Genomic DNA, 23,768 nt, shown 5'->3' on the forward strand with positions numbered 1-23,768 from the left:
AAGAGGTAGAATTTTGTAAAATGTTGAAATAGGTATGTATATCACTAATTTTATATGAAAAAGCATCAAAGACAAGTTTCAGGTAATTAAAGACAAGTTTCAGGTAAAATCTGACTATAAATAAAACACCATACTTAACCATAGACAACATTAAGTTTAGCGGTCAGTTGCGTTTTGTTATTCCATGTCAGTTTCATTTTCTTATACCACGGGATTAAAAAAGTATCCTATGTCCGTCTCCTGGTTCTAAGGTACCTCCCCACCAATTTTCAGCCAAATCGGTTCAGCCGTTCTTGAGTTATAAGTAGTGTAACTAACACGACTTTCTTTTATATATATAAATAGTTACAAAAGTATTTAGATATAGCCACCCGCATTATTTTAGAGCTTTTGATCTGCAAATTGCTGAGATAAAAGTGAACGAGGATGATATATATATTCTCAAATTATTTATTGAGACAATTAACTGTTATGGCGAAATTTTTATGAAAAGGGTCCATTTTTTGTTTACGGTTTACTCTAATGAATATTGTTTGATATTCAACATAGGTACTTACGATAAATAAAAGTTTTCTATTTTAATTTTGCAACAGAAAGGACTCAAAAGTGACCGATACAATAAATTACGATCTTCTAAATCAACTGAAGCAAATTCAAAGCGGCGAAGTTGCTTGCGAGGAATTGCTAGGATATTCGGCGGTTTCTAAGACAAAGGAAACCATTCCACCTGTTTTTCATGTCTAGAATGAAATATAATTAATTATATCTTTTTCTTTAATTCAAATATAGGATGCATTTAAATGTCTACTGTCTGGTAATAGTATAAATATATAAACGAATCTATTTTTTTTTTTGTTTTTTATTTTTGATATGGGTAGATAGGTACTTGTTAATAAGTAAGTACCAAATTTATTATAAATTTACATTTGACTTATAAAAATTAAATAATAATAATATGAGTAATACAAATAAATGAAAATCATAAGATAGAATTTATTCAAAAAATCGTCCCGACTTGGTGGTATCAAATTTGAGACTTCCAAGTTTTTCCAATTTCTTCTGAAGGTCTGGTTTTGTTTGCAAGGCTTTTAGTAAGGAAAGTGTAAGTAAAGCATCACTGTAAAAGGCCGGAAAAGGCATGTCTTCTAGGGAAAACACGTGAACATTTCCTTCCATATCACCCACCAATAAACATTCCCCATTTCTTGTAAAACGTACAAAGGTGTTTCTACAAGCAGCAGGCGTTTGATGAATCGACTGAGGATAATATGTTTTTCTCTGTAAATCCCATATGTAAATGTTGTTTCCGGTTAAACTCGCAACTACGGTTGAATGGGTCGGACTCCATGCTGCACCTTCACATGATTCCATTTCTTTTGTTAATTCGACAATTGGTTCAGTTATATCTGCAACAATTGATTAAAATATAATAAGCTAGAAATATTATACGTAGCGTATCAAAAAGTAGAATCTAGATAGGTCAGGACGGAAGGAGTAGTAGGGATATAAAGCAGAGGATAGCGCATGGTAGAGTCGCCTTTAATAAAAAGAAGTCACTTCTATGCTCCCGAACGGTTAATTTAGAAATCCGAAAAAGTTGTTAAAGGTGTATGTTTGGAGCAAGGCGCTGTACGGGTGCGAAACATGGACGGTGAGCGTGGCGGAAAATAAAAGGTTAGAAGCGTTCGAAATGTGGTGTTATAGGCGGATGATGAGGATATCGTGGGTAGAAAAGGTTAAAAATGAAGAGGTATTAGAAAAAATAGGTGAACAGAGGACTCTATGGAAGTCAATAAGAAATAGGCGGGATAAGTTGATAGGACACCTTCTCAGGCATGGTTTAGTCAGAGACATATTCAGCCCAGGATAGGAAACAGTAGAGGTGCGTGTTCAACCAGTCTTAGGACTGACGACCTTATGAAGATGATGATCAAAGATTATGAAACTGCTTTCTAGTTCTGTACAGATAAATTAAAAGAAGAATTAAAACAAATTATCCGTTCAAATTTGAACAGGTTCAACTACCAACTAGTATTATATTTATAAAAGCAATTAGTAGTTGAATTACCTTCTGCCCATATCCGACAATACCAGTCGTTCCCACAAGTAAGATAAACTTTATTACAAAACGGTGAACTAACCATTTCCGTAATTCCACCATCATGAGCCTTAAAAACGTCCAAGTAATGCTGATAATAGTGTGTGGAACATCGATGTACCGTTCCTTCATTGCTGGCAACGTAGTAATAGTACTTGTTTTTTGGATGTCTTCTTACCACCATGGCGGGTACGTATTCGTTACATTGCAGTCCTTTTGGTCGGCACTGTCTTAAAGTGTAAAGACCCTTCTGTTTGCCCTCGGGTGTTGTGAGACGCATAATTTGATCACATTTTAAATATAAATTGCCAGTATTTACGTACATACAAATTCTGCCGTCGTGAAATGCCCCCATGACCATTTCTTGCTCACCCTCTGAGTCTTTTGGCGGATACCAAACCAACTAAAAGGAACAATATAATATATGAGTATTGATCTTAACGCGTGTATTTGACATTAGTGTTTTCAGTAGATTTTATATTATGGCTTGTAAAAATCGTATAGAGACTTAAGTAACCAGGTTCCTTAAAAATTGTTTGATTGTAGGCCAGTCAAAGAAGGTATGTTAACATTTTCGATAGGCAGTAAATTGTTTTTTAAAATGTAAGTTTAATATGGAAGTGAGATAAGTCAGGACGGAAGGAGTTGTAGAGATATAAAGCGAAGGGTAGCGCAGGGTAGAGTAACCTTCAATAAAAAGAAGCCACTTCTATGCTTGCGAACGGTTAGTTTAGAAATTGAAAAAATATTGTTAAAGGTGTATTTTTGAAGCGCGGCGCTGTACGGATGTGAAACATCGACGGTAGATGCGGCAGAAAAGAAACTGTTAGAAGCGTCCGAAATGTGGTGTTACTGGCGAATGATGAGGATACCGTGGATAGAGAAGGTTAAAAATGAAGAGGTATTAAAAAGAATTTGTGAACAGAGTCATGGAAGTTAATAAGAAAAAGGCGAGATATGTTGGTAGGACACCTTCTCAGGCATAAAGGTCTAGTCAGAAATATATTTTAGAGACAGAAATAGAAGTTAAGAGCTGTAGAGGTAGACCTAGATTAGATTACTGTTCGCAAATAGTTAAGGATGTGGGTTGTTTCAGTTTAGGGGAAATGCGAAGATTAGCTCAGGATAGGAAAGGGTGGAGGTGCGTGTCCAACCAGTCTTAGGACTAACGACCTTATGATGATAATGTAGGTGACTTTTCTGGGGCAACTCCCTTCCTAAGCCTTATACTTGAAAAAGGGGTATGGACTTAGTTTCTTGAAATATTTTCGTACAAATAATTTATACAAACCGTCTGGTATCATTTAAATAATCTTTTGACTTGATAATAATAGTATCAGCTCTTAAAATCGTTAAACAAAAGGCTCTCTATCTAGAAAGAGTGTTTCTGAAATAAGGAGTAAGCTTTGGAAGTCATACAGTGTTCGTAATTTTCAAAATTATATTTTCCTGGAATTGGGTTTGCGTAACTTTCAAAACGCGGAACTATTGTACGCAGTTGCGTTTGTTATGGTTCCGGGATATATTCGGTCGATTTTGAGCAACGCGAAACTGCTATAAGGAACCGATACATGGAAGTGCGACCATTGTGAGTCGAGACAAAATTCAAAAAGTTCTATGTGACGAGGACGAAAACAAACACTGTGTGGGATCCTATAAAGAGCAAAGACGGATAAAGTGAAGTCCGCGAGGGAGATTAAGTGAGGTCCGCGAAGCGGGCGTGAAACCAGAAAGAAGAGGTGATACATCATAGACTGGTGCTGGGTTGATGATTGCAACCCTGTACCGAAATCTCACCACGAGAAGAGCATCACCGGATCCCCGTGCAACGGATGGCTTCCTCCCGAAGGTCGAAGAAAGGTGAAGGTACGATCGTTTAACTCATTTTCCCTTAGTGTCTCATGACTCTTACCCAATAAATTGACAATGGTTGTGTGCTGAATATACGGCAGTAAAGGGAAAACGGGTGTTTGAATGGTAAACCGCCCCTACGCCAAGCGACCCCCGCAACATTATTAACTAGATGCAATAGGGAATCACATGGTGTGTAAAGCAACGTGGTCAAAAGACAAAAAAATTGAAAGTAAACCAGACAAAGTTGGCAATGTATAGAGAAATTGCAACTAAGCAGCTACATTGGAAAAAAATATATGCAATGACGGTTGTGGAACGACCAATAAAGTAAATATCAACAGACTACTACTACGCTTCTACACATAGATAATAATCTTTAGAAGCTCATTCCGTAAAGAGTTAATGAAATAACTACTTTGTTCATCGATGATAGTATGCAGTACACCTCTCGATATGGTATCAAGAACACAAAAGAAAGAAAAAATTAACATTTTCTAAATTATTACTGTCTGCATCAGTAATAGTAATTTTATTAAATTTTGAAACCACCATTGAAAACCAAGGTGCATTATCCTTTTTATGGGTGTTCGTTAATAGCCCTATCCTCCCAAAAGAAAAAATTAATTACAACACCTGTTAAAATACACACACATACATACGAACACTACAAAAATTATTTGGAGTACTTCATTTGCAGCGGTCATACACGATTGTTCTGCACGAACTGACCCTTGATTACATTCAAACAAATTTTTCTCGAAAACGATGGACTTTGGGATCACCAAACATTCACTCTTGCTTTGTAAGCTTGCTAATTATTACATAAACACCCTGTATTTACCGCTATTATTGTTAAATATGCTTTTTTGTCATTAACTTTTCGACTTTTATGGCTGACGAAACTTTTAGAAGAAAAAGTGTGAGTTGCAGTTGTGGAGATGTTTTAAAAAACGAATTTTTCAGAATGGTGGCTTGATGGGAGGGGTTCTTACGCAAGCAATTTTTAAAGATGTCTATTGCCCAGGTCTCCATGCAATTTTTTTCTGTACCATAACCTAAAACTGAGAGAAACAAAATTTTGTAATTGAATATTAATAAAAAAAAAACAGTACTTATTAGTTCGTCATAAATTTTAAAGCTTATACGATAGCACATATAGTTATGAATACTATTCAAAAAAAGTATAAAATACTTCTCACTAAGAATGTCTTCAAACCGAGAAACCGTTTATCTGTACACACATTTTTATAAAGATTGGTGAGTTAAGGCCTGGGTTATACATAAAACCAAAAAATTTTCGTATTTATGAATGAGTTTCTCTTTAGTTAGTGAATTGTTTGATGCAAGCTCGAAGAGTTATGATACACAGCATTTCAGTCTCAATCATTTAAATTCAGTACTGGTAATCAAACTCTTTTAACTAAAAGAAATCTCTTCTGTACTCGCAAACGGTTAACTTGGAAATTCAAAAAAAGATTGTTAATAAAAGTGTATATGCGAAGATGAGCTCATTACAGAAAGGAGTACAAATGATGAAAAAAAAAACAAAAAACACCTACCTACTTAAGGGGGGGTAGAGGGGCATAGTCTAAGTAATGACAGGCAAAATCTAATAAGCAGAAGTGCCAAAAGAAATACATAGTAAGATAAGAGACTAGACCTCTGACGCTCTACTGACGTTAAATTTGGGCTACACGTTTTTTATCAAATAAACTTGGAAAAATGTTTGAAAAAAAAAGCAGATCTAAAGAAAGGAACAGCGATTTTTTTAATTATAGATGTCGTCATAACCTGCCAAACTGGAACATGTGATGGAGAGTCTTCTCCACTTTCGGCAGCAATTTCTAAATGTCTGTGAGTGGTGTCAATTATTACAATTTTTCCATCATAAAACCCAATTCCCAGAATATTAGGATTTAATGAGCTGAACGATAAACAAGTGACAGGTACTTCGAAGTTGTACGTTCTTTCAGGCTGAACAGGATTTTTTATGCTCCATATCATGACCATTCCTTTACAGACGTCAGTGAAATAATATTTTCCGAAACCAACAGCGAAAAGATCATCGTTGGCTGGATTGTGAGTTCCGCAACTTACACAACGCTCTGAAAAGATTAGATGAGATAAAAGAAAGACTTAATATGAAATATTAATAAGAAAATTCATTTAATTTTCCGTCCACTACAAACTACCTCAGGTTAATGAAGGAAAATTTTTGTTGCTGGTGTCACACCCCCGCCGGGAATCGAACCCGTGACAACATCAACAAAAATTTTCCCTCACCAACCTAAGGTGGTTTGTACTGGATGGAAAATTGAAAATGAATTTTCACATTAATATTTTATATTAACCACTATTAATAATACTAAATGTCATTGTATTTCATCCCAACCCCCTCCCTCAACTCTATACCTATCTCCCACTCAACCCTTTCCCCTTCCCCAAACTTCTCCCATCTTCTCCCGGTAGTCATAACCACTAGGTTGAACTACCATCCCGAGGAGGGTTTTTAGTCGGTAGGCGCTCCCACCAGGAGTGAATCCGACACTATCCCCCTTGGGGGGTGTCTTTAGAAGATTTCTCCTCCACGAGGTTAAAATAAACAAAAAAAAATGTATTTCATATATTTAGTATATATAATTACATTAGTAAAAAATCGACGAATCTGTAACCTTGTGGGCTCGGTTTGACGTGATTGCTATTGTCATTTCTCGTAGCTTAGTGATCAGAGCATTGGTGCGTAAAGCCAGAGGTCCCGGGTTCGATTCCCGGCGGGTTCTACTTTGTAGAAGCTGTTCGAAATGTGATGTTATAGGCGAATGATGAGGAGACCGTGTTACGCTTTCATGCCTTGACTACTCAACCGATCTTCATGCAACTTTGTACGCACATTGTTAGGGGCACAGAAAATAGCATAGGGTACCTTTTATCCAGAAAAAATTCTGTTCCCGAAAGATAAAAAAATTAGTTTTATAACTCATTTCAAACGGTTAGAGATGTAAAGGGTGAATAAAATGAATAAACACTAAACGTGAGCAAGGCAGGAATAGTTTCAATTTTGATAGCGCATCTAGATAAAGGCATATCTCTAATAGCTTGAAATGAATTGTATGTGGTCGTTTGGCATATCAACTCAATCTCTCGACATGAGTATAAGAGCTTGGTAAATCGAAATGAGCATGCCTTTACTGCTTATATACGTAAATTATTCGGAGTTTTGAAATATACAATACTAATAACCTAAATATTGTCACATGTATGTAAGCAACCCAATATACATGGTGAAAAAGAAGACCAGGTTTCTAGATGGTGTGTATTGGATCATTCTAGGATACGATTAGCCTCTATTAATAGTTGTCGAGAAATCGAGTGGAGGGGTACGAGAACGAGTTCGAGGCGATACAAAGAAGTGACAAAGTGTTTATATAGTGGCGAATTGATAACTAATTAATAATAGAAATGTTAAGTAGATAGCAATTAGTTAAATAATTTAAAAATAGTGACAATATTATTTGCAATTTTTAAATACCTTTATATGGAAATCTATAAAAAAACATCAACGCGAGCGAAGCCGCGGGTAACATCTAGTAAAATATATAAATAAAAGTACCATTGGTATTTTCGTTTGCGTATGTCCACAAATGGTTCAACCTGTATTTATATTCAATATCTTCACGAAACGGATCAGGTTTGATAATTCCTCTATATCTTTTTTGCTGATAATTGAAAAGATTATTTGCAAGAAGTCTTTCAATTACGCAAGCAGCTTCGAAAAAACGTTCGTTTTGTGAGAGCTTGATTATTTCCCTTTCTGCGACGTCTAGATGATCTTCTTTAGTCGATTTCTTTTCGTCGCCCTTTTGTTTGTCAGTCATCTGAACGACTTGGTCTCTTTGCTCCAGCTCTTCCTTTTCTTTTTCTGCCAATTCTTGATACGTATCATACATTTCATAGTAGGATACGTAAGAAAAGTTTTCTCTTGTCCTGATTGGTGACGTACAAGTACGTTTCGCAACTTTTCTTTCGTTTTCCTTAGGATCTTCTTCCTGGTCTGTATTCCGTTTCTTTAATAGTTTTTCCATTGTTTGCGTTTCTTGATGGACCATTTTTCTGTTTCGACCTTTTCCTACTGTTAAATATTCGTAATGATCATTGTCTTTCTCCACCCATTTTCCTGACACAAAAAAAAATAAAAATAAATAACTACTGGTAGAGATAGCTTAAAATAGATAATTTAATCAATTTTTCATTAAAAGTTTATAAAATGGAAGTCCCAGATCCTCATGCTTTTTACTCTCAATATAAAGCGTCAGTAAGCAAAACACAAAAATAACGTAAGAACTGCGATGCTCCAACAAGATACGGTCCATATCACAAGACAGCGAAACAAGCCGTGTGGTGTTGCCCGATAGAAACAAAATTTCTTTCACTATTCTACAAATATGAATTATAAGTTCTGGTCAATGTTTTTTGTTAGAAACAAAATTGACAAATAGCTAACGTATGGATTCCGTAAGTGTTATCTGTTCATAATATTTCGAAATGACAATTTTAGAATTGTTCGGTTACTACTAGCAGGTAGATAAACTTCCGAAAATTTTTAAAATGACTCCCATTGGATATATTCACCAATTGGGAGCTCTTCTTTTCTCTGCAAGCAGTAAGTAAAATGGAGAGAGATGTCCACTAACACGTTCGAATTTTCAAAGCCCAAATTGCCTGTTATATTTGCCGAACGTATTTTAACCTTCTTTACGATTTCATTAAAAAGAACTTCTCGATACTTACCTGTAGGAAAAATTTCCAAATTTTCCATTGCGTTCCATGCATTGCATTCCTGAACCCAATGGAAATCCTATTGACAATTCTTTATTTTTTACCTTTAATTATTGTTAGTGGTAACTAAATGGCATTCTTTTTAATCAAGATGAAATATGAGGTTTTTCGACGAAAAACAATATGAATTACGTGACATTATTATTCCAAATAATGTCTTGTTTATTATTTTTACAGCATGCTTTGACAACCACATTAACTTCGGCACGTTTTTCTCCATTTTTTAATAAGTTTTAATTATCTCAAACCAGATCTCTTCCATTTTTAGGTACCGAATTGTTATTCTTTTTTTTTTCCTTTCGTATAACTTACGCCAAATTTCCTATTTGACTCATATTTTAATCTTACACGGTTAATGGAATGTTTCCAAATGGAAACACTTGTTTCTCCATTTATATTGAATGGTTTTAAATAAAATTTATAAATTTTGCATTGGTTCCCATTGAAAATTAATGGAAATTTTTCCTATGTAAATATTAATGGAATTATTGTGAATGGAAGCAATTATTTTTCTATTTATGCCAAATGGTTTTGAAAGGAATTTACAAATTTTCCATTTATTCCCATTGTAGTTCAATTTCTGTTATATTTTGTTTATTTTTCAAAATATTTTTAAGTAATTACATTTATGTAATATATTAAAATTTGTTTTATGCTTTTTGTATCATTTCTGGAATAAAATGTGAAATTACGTACTAAATCATTTACTTTTATATAGTTATATTAAAATGTGTTTTTGATTGTTAATCAGATAATACCATCTTTGTTAAATTAGTAAATAAATATATCATTCTGATCCTTTTGTAGGAGGGCTCATAAACTTAACCAGGACTCATAGTGGAAGGGGAAGTTCGAAAAGAATAGATTTAAGTTTTGTAACTTCTTAGTTTACATTACATTGTTATAATATAGGTGTCGATATAATCCCCTAAAAGTTTATTTCTAGTCCAAAGCAAAATAGTTGTAACACTTACTCGTGAAAATTTTAAATTTATTATAAATTGAAATTTTAATTTATTTTGAGTAAGTTTGAGTTGAAAGGTTTTAGATTAAAACAGATTATAAAATACATATAATGAGTTATAAATTGAATTATACCTTCTGGAGTATTGATTTCTACCGTTTTACTAGGCATTTCGAAAACATACTCGGTAGGAGTCTCAACCAAAGTAATAGTAATTGGAGCTGAGGACTTATATGTTCCATGAACAATTGCAGATAGCAATTCGTAATCAGCTTCCTCTTCAATGGTTTTTATTGACCCTCTTGTTACAATTGTCGGCAGTTCTACTTGCTTCATCATGACGTCTTCGATTAAACTCATAAAGGTTACTGTTGTAGGCATTAATAAACTGCCTGCCTCTATGTCCTGTTTCCTTAGCTCCGAATGAAACTTTGAAATCGATTCCGATGCAAGACGCATAGAAGAAGGTGTAATAGTTGGTGCGAGTAAAGTATGAGACTGGCTTTCATTTCTACTTCGACGTAACTGAGAATGCTTTCGATCCATTAGAAAAGACGCTTTATGAAAACTAGCAACTGCTTGTTTTAAAGGAAGTGGAGTCACATCTTCTCCGTTAAAAAAAACCTTTTGGGTATCGACAACCTTTCGCGTTAAAATGGGTTTTAAATGTTTCTTCGATTTCGAAGTAGTTACGCTTGTTGTGTTTTTAGAACCTTCTAATTTAACAGTCTCATCGCCATCGCTTTTAAGCGAAAATTGCGTAGACATGGTTGAGAATATATTGTCAATGTCTGACAGTTAAAAAATCTGTTAATGTCATCCATTACGTAACTTTATCAATCAAAATGACCAAAAAGTTCGAATGTAATGGAAATTAAATTCCTAGATGGTAGAGGTAAAAAAGATTTGTATAAATTTATTTCATAATTAAAAACAATTAACTGCAGTTAGAATATACCATCATCTAAAGTTATAAAACCTTTAAAATAAAATTTAAAACATCTTTCAGCAATTCAAGGGTGAAGTTTTTTTTAATTAAAAATATAGGTAATCCACAACCAACATTTCGCCTTATAGTGAAACAGCTTCTTCAGGTAAATACATATGAAACAAAGAATTAACAAAGAACATGGCACTTACAAAGATTATAAAGTCAAAAAAATCAATTTTTTGTAGGTGTTACGGAACATTACCAGCATAACATAATTTTCGCCCTTACGCTGCTTTCACACATACGGTTTTTTGCAGTGACCGTGTACGGCAACGGTGCCGTGTATAATAATAATACATTGGTTTATATGCAAGCTTTCACACAACACGGTTTGCTGCCGTCGCAGCACGGCATGGGGACTGCAACGGCACGGCGCCGTAGCCGTGCACGACAACAGTGAGACAAGCAAGTGTATAGAAGTATTCACACGTGCCGTGTGTTCACACGGCAAAAATTGTTTTCAGGATCGTTTTTCTCTCTGAATTGTACAGTTAACAGAAGAAATTATATAGTGTGGCGGATAACACCACTATATTTAATTTAAAACATATATTTGGCAAAACATTATATTACACCCTTTTGTAAATATTTCTATTCGAATTCTTTTGTATCTGTCTTTCTATTATTTTCTGTGAAAATATTTGGAACAGTGTATTCAAATTCTTTTGTATTCAATTCTATCGTTATCAATAGCTTTTATTACAACATGCGTTTTTTTCTTTCGTCCATTTTGGTCACGTATCAAAACAAAACTAAACCCGAAGTGAAAAACCGTGTGCAGTGTGATCGCAAAGCAAACGAAATTACGGCACGGCACGGCACGGTTGCCGTTAGAAAACCGTATGTGTGAAAGTAGCGTTAATCCTATCGGCTTACTAAACACGAAAACAAACCAACTTGATTTATATAATTTATGTTACAATTGCAACAAATGCTACACTTGACAAACAAAAACACTTTTTAGGGTCAGAATCGTTGAACATAAAAATGATTTATGAATATATACTACTCCAACAGCATTATGGAACTGCTCTAGTTAAACATTGTGTTGGGATAGGTCACAAACGGATTTTTGAAGAGAATTATTTTAAAAGCTTTGTATAATTTCGACTATGTATGTTTTACTAGTTTCACAGTACTCTAATTGTTATTCTTAAACTAACTTACATTTTACTTCTTTTTACCTTAAGCCGAAACGTTGGTTGTGAATTATACTTGTAATTAAAAAAAAGCTTCACCCTTGAATTGCTTGTTTTTTTCTTTAACATTACGTTTTTCCCAAGTAAAAGCAATATTGCACTACTTGGCAACACCCCATGGGGGGTCCCTATGGGAGTCCCCCCATATACGGAGTACCAAGCTCCTATAACTTAAAATAATGGAAATAACCATTTTAACCCATGTGAATCCATTAAGTTTTGCTGTTTTTTGTGTGAATGGACCAAAAGAATGTAAAACATGTGGCATTGGTAGACTTCAAAAGGATTTTGTTGCTGTAGTATATCGTGGTTAGAACGCACGCTGTATGAGTGAGTGTGTACTTGTACCCCTCCTAACAATTCAGTCGTGTTATGTCCTGTACAGATAGACAATATACTATTAATCAATTAGTTAGTAATATTTTATTTCACAACCCGATATTAAGAAATCCCAATATATTACAATTTGGCGACGAGGATGGGATTTAGCTTTAGGAGAAAAAGTGTATGTATAAAAATCTTAGATCAGGTTCGAAAGGTAGATCAGAAGCCGTTATCATTAAAAAAAATCACTTTCTACTTATAATGTGAAATTTAGCGATGGTTCAACTTCAAAGAAACACACGAATCAAATTATTAAAACCAAGGTAAATGAAAGTCTGTAAGAGGGGGAGAGAGTAAGTACGAAACTTTCCAACGTAAAAAATATGCATAAAAATTATGTGTGTCCTAGAAGATCACTTAGATTAATGAACAAAGCGAAAAAATAATTGTATTAATAATAAGACATTCACATTTTTGTACCTTTTGTATTTATATCATAACGACCATGTTTCTAATTTTAATAAAGGGGGATATGTAGTATATCAAGGTTAGAGCGCACGCTGTATGAGTGAGTGTGTACTTGTACCCCTCCTAGCAATTCAGTCGTGTTATGTCCTGTGCAGATAGACAATATACTATTAATCAATTAGTTAGTAATATTTTATTTCACAACCCGCTATTAAGAAATCCTAATATATTACAATTTGCCACCACTGCATATCAAGTTGAGCCTGAAGAAAAACTTAGTAGAGATTATCTCTATTCAGTGTCAGATTTTCAGTACTTGCTTCAGAAATTCCCAAGGCTAAGTGAAGCTATAATTAAGGAAGGTATTTTTGTTGTGCCTGAGATTCGAAATATTCTGAAAGACAGATATTGAAAAAATGCTTGGAATGACTTTCGTTTCGTGGTCACTAATTTCTTTTGGAAAATATACTGTCACCGTACCAAAAAATGAGTTGCTATATGTCTCTAGAAATCTATTTCCTACAATCACACCTGCACGTTTTTCCTTACAACTGCAAAGCTGTAGTAAAGCGAACGCTTCCCTCAAGATATATGAACAATAGAAAAAAAATACCAGGGAAACTAGAATGCTTCCATGTTTGCCCACTACTGTTGGACACATGTTAGAAATGCTTCAGAAACAATTCACAAAAGGATAGCATCATTACCATTTTTGTATTCACCGCCCCAAAGTTAACAAAAAAATGGACTTTTCATACAAAATACAACAAATAACTTAAATTTTGTTGTCCAGTGTTTTTGAACTTTAATAAAATATGTTCGAAAATTTGGCATATGTTAACTGGGCGAGATAGAATGGCCTATGCAAAAGTACTTGTCAGAATACTGTAAATTGCGAAATCTATAAATCTGACAGAATACCTCTTTGTCTTACTTATTATGCACAATAGTCACGACTTTGTTCGGGAAGGCCGATGCTGAAAATAATAAATTAGGATAGTTATGAAGTTTTCTAGAATTACCAATATGTAAAAATAGTTCCAACTAAAACGTGTCATTTTAAAAGTTTTGCAATTCTCAACATATCTCATTGGGCATTAACGATTACTCTGACAGTCTTTGAGATAAATCTGAAAAACGGGACAAAAACTGACATTTGTTGGAGACATTTTTGATATTTTACACCCTGAAGCCCAATTTACATGGTGGTATACTCCGCTTGCTGTTAAATATTTTGAACAAGAATAAATACTTTTGTACAATAATGACTGGACTGAGGGCAGATAGGTAATATGAATACAATATCATTTCACTGCTTCGACATTTTTTTTGAAAATTAACTCTAGTACAGCATTTGTTCTCAAATTAACATTTTTTTGACTTAAAATTGGTGATGCAGTTAAATATTAAAAGCTCAAAGATTAAAAATACAAAATCGATCAAACACAACAATAATACAAGCACACAAATGTTAAGACAGCAAGTAAAAGTTGGTCTGTATTCTGTCGAAGCTGTCTGCGACGCGCTGATGGATCCAACAAGATCGAAATCGCGATCCGCATCTGACCCTTTCACGTAGTGGTGAGGTACGCCTGCATACATAGTGATCCGTAAAATGTAGCATTGTACTATAGATGGCGTTTACCGCGCCATTTGTAGGATTTCACACAAATGTTAAATGGAAACATGAAGGAATATTTTCTATTTTACAAATATTTTTATGGGGGAATTACTTATGTCACTTTTCGCTTTGACATTATTTTACATAATTTTATTTATCCAGTAATAACGTAAACGGGTCATAATTCACAGATAACAAACAACGTATTTGTTTTTATATAAATAATCGCCATTTTATATAATTCTTATAGTTATAATTTATAACATTAGTATTTTTAGTGGTTTTATTATTTATGAATTTTGAGAATGGTCCAACGTTAAGAGTCAGTCGCTGAAGGCTTTGTTCACAAAAAGTTTATCATTACTGCAGATGTATTGATTTTGATTATATTTGATGTTTAAGCAAATTAGTCAATTAAAATTCATTCGTTATTAAAAGAAACTTTTAGTATTTTTTATTGTTTTTACGAGCACAGATAACAAAACAATCAGTTTACACTTTTGTTTGAGTAACAATACATTCATATTACCTATTAACAGCTCAACCATCAATAACAACATCTCTGCCTTAAATATATACAATTAAATTATAGATTTAAAATAATATATTTAAAAATACATACATCATTAATTCATTCCTCTATATACAGAAAAGCATAAAATGTTTATGGTTTGCTAAAAATATATAACAGACTATACATTTTCAATTAGTATGTACCACTTTTTATAGCGTACTTATATGTATAAATTTAAAAATTAAATACTTTTAATGGGCATTACACAATAAATTGAAAAGCTTTAGTTAATTACTAATTTGATATTTTCTTCTGGAATGTTATTTTCACAATTAAAACTAATATTTTCAGCTGTTACCTCATTAGAACCAAGAAATGTTTTTGATTCTGGAAATGCAAAATCTGTTCCAGAGTCAATCGTACCGAAATAACTTGATAATAAACTGACACTACCGGGTTCAAAATTATGGCTTTTCTCTTCAGTGTCAACCTCTTTCGTCATCTTTTCTTCATCAACTGAATGGTAGGGGTTCTTAATATACTCTCCATATAATGATGTAGTATCTGCTTTTGGAGAACTATACAAAACAGGAAACACATGAGGGGCTTCTTCGGTTGCTGATGTGTAAACCAATAAATTTGAAGAATGTTCTGGGCTTTTGAGAGGATTTGATGAAAGAGACGTTTCACTAACTGCCTTTTCTGGTGGCACAATAGGTGTCGAAACCATCTGTGTAAAAAAATTACGATAAAAGGTCAGAAATGGCAAAATATATATAGTGATTAATCGCTTAGTATTTCATACGAAAACATTTTTTTAAATTACATATAATAAAATATTGCGGTTACTTTAGCAGCCTAAACTTAAATTCAAATTTTCTGTGGCACCTTTTTTGATAAACGTATAAAATAAATTTAGAAAAAAAAAACGCGAGTGGACGATTACACTAATTTTAACTTTAAATTGGTGAAACTATAAACTATTAACTATTTTATTTAATTTTAATTAAATTTAATATTGAACCTTGGCTTATACATAAATTTTTGCATAACAAAAGAAGGGAACATGGAAAAAGTACGTGCGCCAAAAGTGGAACTTTTATTTTTAAGAGGAATTATTTATTATTTACTATTTCTTCTTCTTACTAAGAGTATGCATGCGTTTGCTTACTCTTCATGTGCATACCTGAAATCTCATAAAAAATTACTCTTGATATTAACAATAAATAAGTTCAATTTCATGTGTGATGATGTCCCTGCCGTGCATTGACATTTACGATTCGTTCAGTTTTCTGTCTCATATGAATACATTATATACTATTCTAGAAAAACGATATTCTAAAAGGTGTTTATAAACAAATAAGATTCAAAGGGGCCCTGATATTAACAATTTCATACCTGTCCTAAATGTGAGAACAAACTCGAAGCCACGTTCTTTCCCAAAGAAGGTGGTTGGAGAATTATACTCGAACGGGTAGCATTTTCCACGTTATGTTGAGTCACAATTGTGGTCGATTGGGGATGCATATTCATTGAATTGTTTTCAATCATGTTCTGTTAAAAAATAAACTTATTTACAAATTAAATTCCATTGTGATGTGGATTGCAACTTCGATAAACATGAAACTACCGGCTAAGCATCTTACTCAATGCATGCGTGAGTTGCAGTTGTCAAAGCAGAGTTAGTTATTTTTTATTATTCAGAGGAAGTTGAGTGTACATATTGTTTAATAGTTGCCTACTACAGGGATAGGATGGTATGCCCGAGTAGGCCTGGTTCTACAAATACAGGGTATAGTAGCGTATAAGTAGCAAGATTTAGAGGGTGTTAACTAGATGGAATAGAAAATCACATGGTGAGTAAAACAACGTGGTTCAAGGACAAAAAAAATTGTAAGAAAGTCAGACGAAGTTGTAATCCGAAGCCCGGCTCTGGACGTGAATTGGCAATTGGTATAGAAAAATTATTGCGATAACAGCTAAACAACTACATAGATGAAAAATGTATACAATGACGATTGTAGAACAATGCCACTACACCCACTGAAGTATGCAGAACTATGTAAAGTACACCTCAACATGGTATTAAGAACACAAAAGTAATAAAAAATTAACGTTATATAAATATGTAAACTTTAATAGGTAAATTAATATCCTCTGGATAGGTAATTGTAATTTTATTAAATTTCAAAACTACCGTTCACATATTGCCAAGGTGCGTTACTTTTTTTAAGGATGATTCCCCTATGGCCCTATTCTCCCATTAGAAAAATTATTTACAACACCAGTAAACACACACATAAGCACACAGGCACTAACTTATCCACCCACCCATCCAATCAACCCCCCCCCCACACACACTCTCTTTAAATAATAATTTTAAAATAGTAAAGATAGATTCTGACAATTGAAAACTCGCACATGCGTAGAACAATGTTTTTCATAAAACACTATGCTTATGTTAAGTGCAAAATGTCCCACCAATTTCAGGATTCAGTATTGTAAAGTAATCAAAACTGAAGTAGACTTTTAGATTTTATTGTCATTGTAAGAAATAAATAGCGTGTTCGTTCGACTTTAATGCCGTACCTTCTGTTCGATGTTCCAAGTCTGTTCTCTTTCGTTGAATAATTCTTGTTTTAAATTTGGCAAAAATATTGATATCCTCTCCCACGTAAGGAACCAAAGCTGATTTCTAGAGTCATTTCTTCCTTTAAACACATTTGCCGACTCCATAACCAAAAGCATATTTTTTAGTGATTCTGGAATTGCTTCATATAATAAATCGCTCTTATCTGCATGCATATATTTATCCATAAAATCCAGAATATTTAACCACAAATTCGAAAATGTTGGCAACGACAATAAAGGAGTTAAATGATGAAGGAATACCTACGAACAAAAATAACTACTTGTTTAGAATTCTGTTTATAAAAATGAAATATAATGTAATGTAGTGGTACTTGCAAATAATAAATATTACTTTCAGGGAATAAAAATGAAAAAAAGACCAAACTTTGGAAACATTACAAGAAAGTTAGCTTTCCATATTAACCTTCCCTTTGTAATTCTAAATAAAATCCCAAAAATCCTTACCGATACATGTGTCGCATTAAATATTACGTGAGGTCAAGATAACAAAACAACTCGTTAACGGCCACTTTCAACGAAAAACTGGTTATTAAATTTGCAGCTTAGGAAGTTGTCTACAAGAAGATTCGATTTAAATAGTTGTAAAAGAGTACACTTCTTATGTTCACTCTTTTCCACACTATTTTTGACTCACAGCACAAAATGCATAGCGGCTACAGTAAGAATATTCCACTACTATTTTCGATTAAGAAAGTTAGTTTATTAAAGAAAATAAACAAATTATCAATTATTATTTAAAAATTATTTTTTTTGTAAAAAATTACAATGAATTATGTTTATTTTCATTTCAAAAACGATTCATTATGTTCGTGACCTTTGACATGTATCATTAAAAACATTAAGGATTATGTTTAGATCCACAAAATAAAAGCGACACGAGCGATGTTGTCAATCGCCCACTCGAGCAAATGAGCGCACTCGTGGGAAATCGACAACTTACTGCACTTGTAGCATAGTATACTATTTCACAAAATGCTGCTTACTCTCGAACGTAAATATTTCTGGTTTTCTTTTCACTTTAATGAACATTATATATTAAAAATATCCAAAATAAGAACCACACTAATACTCATTAAGATATATCATCTCATTTTAGCAAAATCCATGTAGTTAATTTATATTAATTTGGTGAATTTTTAGATAATTTTTCTCTTATTACGCTGTAAGTAGTTTAAATTGAAAAAGTTTATTATTTTTTATTAAATTGACAAATGCCGACTTGGCGGTCAAGTATACTCCGATTGTCAAACTAACAGAAGATGGACATTCGATTAGTTAAAGAAAATTCGAAAAACATTGAAAAATAAGCTCAGGGCGACGATTCATTTTACAGAGCCATCGTACAACTCATATATATACCTATACCGTATATGACCAAGTGGAGTAAATATGGCGCCGGTTGGGTGATAGCGCTACTCTCTTTATCTACTGCTCTCTGCTAACGCGGCAGGGTCAATAACTACTCGACTGCTCGTTTAATGGGTTAACGAAATTTCATCGTAAATAACAAAAACGTTTTAAAAGTCGTACAACTGTGAAACAATATAACAAGTCGTTAAAACATCACTGTACTATTTATTCGCACGGACGTATGTCGAGTTATAATATAATTAAAAAGTTAATATTCTAAAGTCGAATGCAAATAAACATTTTTAATTTTTTTTTCTACCTTTGAAAGAAGAGTTGCAGCTCGTATTCTTGTTTCTTCTAAAAATTGTGGATCCTTAGGACCAATAGGTTCTAAAAGTATAGAAAGAAGTGGAAACAAAACCCGGTGAAAACAAGCTTCCCATTCAGGACCATTCAATGTTTGTAAATCGTGAACCAATAAAGCTCGTTGTAAATATGTTATCGCACTCATTCGAACCTAAAAAAATAATTAAAAATTACTATTATGGAATCTTAATAATTAAAAAATACTCATTTTTAATATACCTGACGTCTATTATCACAGCATAATCTGGCGATACCTTGCAGGAGAGGGCACCAGCCTTGACCCCATAACGATGTTTCTTTGGCTATTTCACCTCCTTCTTCCGCCCACCATCTAAATATTTGAGCTGTCCTGGTATGCAGCGTGTGCATCAAATCTAGTAACTTAAAAAAATACCACATCAAAAAAATGTTACCGAAAATTACCTACTTATTAATATTTGTATTTTAGGGATTAATTCCTTATTTAAATAATGAACTAATAAGTTATGAACTTTTACCTGTATTGAAGTTTGATAATAACCACTAGGAACATATTCATCTTCACTATCGTCTTCATCTGGACTGCTAGTGGCGGGGCTTCTTCCATGACTGCTTCTTGTTCTTGACATCTTCCTTGATCTCGATTCTCTAGTTGAAGTTGAATCTTTTATTTTACCTGACAATTAAAAAAGAAAAGGCAAATTCAAAAAAACTAACGGATATTTAAATTTGAAATTGGTATCTATTTTAGGTATCAAATAATATTTTTATAAATCATTACTGATAACAAAAAATATTTTTCTCTATTGTCCGAAATAATATACATACGCAATTTCAACTGCATAGGCTCAGTTAGCAAATTATTTAAGAAAATTTTTAAGCATACCACCATTTAAACTGGCCTCAACGAATGTGCGAACACAGTGGACACAGTTATCGAAATTATAGGGTGTTATATGGGCCACGTCTCGGACTAGAAATGCTAGGCTTTCGCAGCATTTAAGAAGTGATTTCGGTTTATGGAGACCCAAATTACAGTCCAGTGCTAAACCATACTGATCTGCCGAAAGAGTTCTGCCAATGACGGGTTGAATTTCACCTTCTGCACCTAACTATTTACATAATTGTTCATTAAATACTTCAGAAGACTTATGAAACACCGATATTTTACCAAAATCCATCCACCATGATTCGTAGGAGTGTTAACTGGGGTTGAAGGGTTTGTACAGGTCACAGCAGCAACGGGACTTTGCGATCTAGAGCTGTCTTTTGAAACTGGCGTAATGACTTCTGAGTCCGATTGGTAACCCTTTTCAGAAACAGTTACTTCTTCTTCACCTGTCCCATTTCCTTCTAATTTTAACTCTAAAAGATGACAGATCGAATTTATAAACTTTCCGGAAATTTATATTAATACAAAATAATCTACTCATTAGTTATGCTGTAACAATTGCAGTTTTATTTATTTTTGAGACACTTTCATTTTCTATAGTGTTAAATTCAATTAACTTTACCCACTACGTTGTAGTGTAGTGGTACAGCACTGGTGCGTAAAAACTAGGGCCCCGATTCTATTCCCAGCAATTTTTTCTCATTAATGTGAGATTATCTGTAGTGGGTAAAGTTAATTCAAAAAATTAATTCACGAATGCATTGTTTATTTTTATTTTACATTACCTTGTTCGGCAAGTATTTCGTCGGAAAGAGGTTTGGGAGGTAGTGCACCAGCTCCAACACATTCTAGCAGCGTGAATATGATACTCCAGTCTGTGTTCGTGTGTATATTCTGTGCAGATGTTTTCAACAACTCATAAAGACCACACGAGATCTGTATAGATATCTTGAATAAGGTCGTAGTTTTAAGTAAGAGTAGCATTCGCAATGATTGCACCACTGCAGGACTCATCTCTTCATTACGCATCAGCCGAATAGCAAGTCGCAAAAGTCCTACTACCGATCTCTCAAGAAGAAACTGGTAGTCGAGATGTGAAGCATTCACTATCAAAGTATACAGATGATTATGAACCACTTGCCAAATCGACATCACACGATCCCTTTGTAAAAACATCGTTAAATAGAAAAAATAATGATAAATATGTATAATCGACAATGTAAACACTTATCAATATGCTACAAAATAAAATGTAACAGCACTAACATGTAACATGATGATATCATGCAATGGTAAACTATAGGAATGAGTTTAACCGACGATATGAAAAGAACCCTCTTACATACATTTTAAATAAATTGAATTTTGATAGGTTTAATAGCGGTTATGACGAACAACAGGCGAAACTTGTACTCCCCTACAATTGTTGAAGTAATGTTATCTCAGAACGAGATTTCAGTATTACCTATAAAATCGTCCGTTTCATGTGCCATTACTCGAACCGACACAATTACAACGTCCTTTCAGTCCAATGATTTAATTACTGCTAATCTCTAATAAACAAACTAAATAATAACGGCAACAAAAATAATAATAGCACTCCTACTTATAAGGGGTTCAAAAAACCCACCACACTATGCCAAACAATATCCCGGTCTGCTGTAAAGCTGTAGACGGGTGTTTTCCAAAATTTCAACAATAATATTTTTAGACATCTGAAGCTAAATAAAAAATGGCAAATGGGTGTCACAATCTACTAGCTTAGTCCGGAAAAGTAGGGGAGTACGTTCCAGCGGGATTACAGATTGTGGTATGCAATAAGTTGCTAGTGCCTTGTAGAAGGGATAATTCTTAATTTTTTACATGGCCGGTTAAATATATTCCCACCAATATATAAAATTCGAATGCAGTATACATACCTATTCTGAATTACTACTTTTAGTAACAGTTCCAGGAAAAACACGGTCACGTTTTCGTTATACGTGCAGCCAAGGGACTTTTCGACATCTGGTCCCCATGAAAGATCTATAAGTGCTTTAACTAGTTCTTGAAGCGCTTCTTCGTGTAAGAATTTCGAATCAGTAATTAGTTGATCTAAATTACACTGTTCAATACATTTTTCAGCCTGTTGCTCTTCTATCGTTCGCATCTTATTGTTTAGATTTTCAGAGGAGGACGAAGATACCATATACGAGTAGAGTGAACTGAAAATGTTCGAATCTTGCTTCTGCATTTGAACCGGTTCGCAAATGAGCAAAATTTTGCCATCTGGCTCGGTAAAATCTTCAACTTCGAGAAATGTCTTTGGTACAAGGTTTGCATTATATAACGAAAGAATCAGAAGCAATACATGCTTCCAACCTTCACGGACATTATCTCCGTGCTGGTGTACCATGGCAAAAACTGCCTTAAAAGCAGCTTGAGCTTTCGGACTCGCACCAAAAGCTACCGGATTAACTTTTTGCTGTGTATTGTGAAGCATTGTGAATTTACATAAAGTTAACACGAGCATATCCAAGTTTTTAGTGTTGGTAAAATGAGCAGAAATTGAAGCACAACTTTCGAAACCATTCAGAGCACGTTTGTAAACATTCACATCTTCAGATTTGCTAAACACAAACGATAAAGCAGAAACCACGGGCCCCCAAATTAAAGAAAAAAGATTTTCATCAAAATCGTCACTGGCTGTATGATAATAGACACCTTCTTTCGTGGATCCTCGTCGGAGTAATACCTTCCACAAGTAATTTTCTTTTACTAAACCTGTATGTTCCGCTGGCATTACAATCTCATCGTTCCTACGAAAATTGATTAATAAAATTAAACAGAATCTATATACGGGGTGTCTCATGGTGACTACCCATTAGAATATTTTGGAAACTACTTCGATTTAAATTTTGAAAATGTGTACAAAAGCATTATTGAATATGCTCCCCTCAACTGAAATAACGAGATCTATGTACTTCCGGTTATACCGGTTCTTGTAATCAATTTCGTTATTTTAAGTGGAACGCCCCGTATATTATAACGGTTTTCAATTCTAGTTACGAAGGTCTATCTAAAACCTTCATAATGTTTTTCTACTTCTAAAATTTATCGTTTTCGAGATATTAAAAAAAAGGCATAGATCAGTAGGTAGCGAAAAAGCATGCCTATTTTATTTTTAAATGCCGTAGCCGGATGCGATACCACTTCTCCTTTATTTAATGAAGGGAAACGTAATGTAATTAAAATATTTGAAAAACGTCATGATTGGCAATTTAGCGCCTCGAGAAACGCAATCTCAGCCATCTTAATAATTTATTTAACATAGTTTAAACAATTTCCAAAGTTTATATTTTGCTCAAATGCTCTACTCATTTAGCCCAATAAGATGGCATTAAGAAATGTTTTTATTTTTATGTTATAAGCAATGCATGGGCAGATATGGGCTTGTTCGTTCAGTTCGGGACTAGACTGATGGGTCTACCCCCAGAGAGAAGTAATTAGGTATACCTATGCCTTGCACGATTAGTCACAATTATTAACGCGGGTTGAATATAGATAGGAAAAATCGACGATCGTATGTAATCACAATTATTTATTGTTAAATAAGTTGCTTGGACTAATCTATGGAGAGTTGAAAATATTTCCAAACTTATTATTTTCGCGACCTACCCC

General features: G+C 33.8%; 3 protein-coding genes across 3 annotated transcripts in view; 1 reads left to right on the forward strand and 2 right to left on the reverse strand.

Annotated features, from left to right (window-relative positions):
- The window catches only part of LOC108741855 (glutamate--cysteine ligase catalytic subunit-like), a gene marked incomplete at its 5' end in the record, with an annotated part of 9,387 nt that extends 8,643 nt beyond the window's left edge, over nt 1-744 (forward strand). The window contains one exon of the mRNA XM_025981430.1: nt 594-744. Within this exon, the coding sequence (XP_025837215.1) occupies nt 594-744 (151 nt within the window). The remainder of the gene's footprint in view (nt 1-593) is intronic.
- A 137-nt stretch (nt 745-881) lies between these two features.
- Nucleotides 882-10,553, reverse strand: LOC108741857 (WD repeat-containing protein 78-like). Its single transcript, XM_018476823.1, has 5 exons — nt 9,887-10,553; nt 7,563-8,126; nt 5,744-6,057; nt 2,069-2,501; nt 882-1,406 (listed from the first exon to the last, which is right to left on the reverse strand). Exons 1-5 carry the CDS (start codon nt 10,518-10,520, stop codon nt 994-996), a joined length of 2,358 nt encoding a protein of 785 aa, XP_018332325.1. The 5' UTR covers nt 10,521-10,553; the 3' UTR covers nt 882-993.
- Nucleotides 10,554-15,138: 4,585 nt separating this feature from the next.
- On the reverse strand, nt 15,139-23,176 carry LOC108741854 (Golgi-specific brefeldin A-resistance guanine nucleotide exchange factor 1). The gene is made up of 10 exons (XM_025981415.1): nt 22,028-23,176; nt 20,894-21,270; nt 20,388-20,581; nt 20,103-20,328; nt 19,735-19,892; nt 19,457-19,618; nt 19,191-19,388; nt 17,459-17,761; nt 16,268-16,423; nt 15,139-15,599 (listed from the first exon to the last, which is right to left on the reverse strand). Exons 1-10 carry the CDS (start codon nt 22,957-22,959, stop codon nt 15,153-15,155), a joined length of 3,153 nt encoding a protein of 1,050 aa, XP_025837200.1. The 5' UTR covers nt 22,960-23,176; the 3' UTR covers nt 15,139-15,152.
- Nucleotides 23,177-23,768: the final 592 nt, after the last annotated feature.

Source organism: Agrilus planipennis, unplaced genomic scaffold, assembly GCF_000699045.2.
Source record: "Agrilus planipennis isolate EAB-ADULT unplaced genomic scaffold, Apla_2.0 scaffold60, whole genome shotgun sequence".
Classification (NCBI taxonomy): Eukaryota; Metazoa; Arthropoda; class Insecta; order Coleoptera; family Buprestidae; genus Agrilus; species Agrilus planipennis.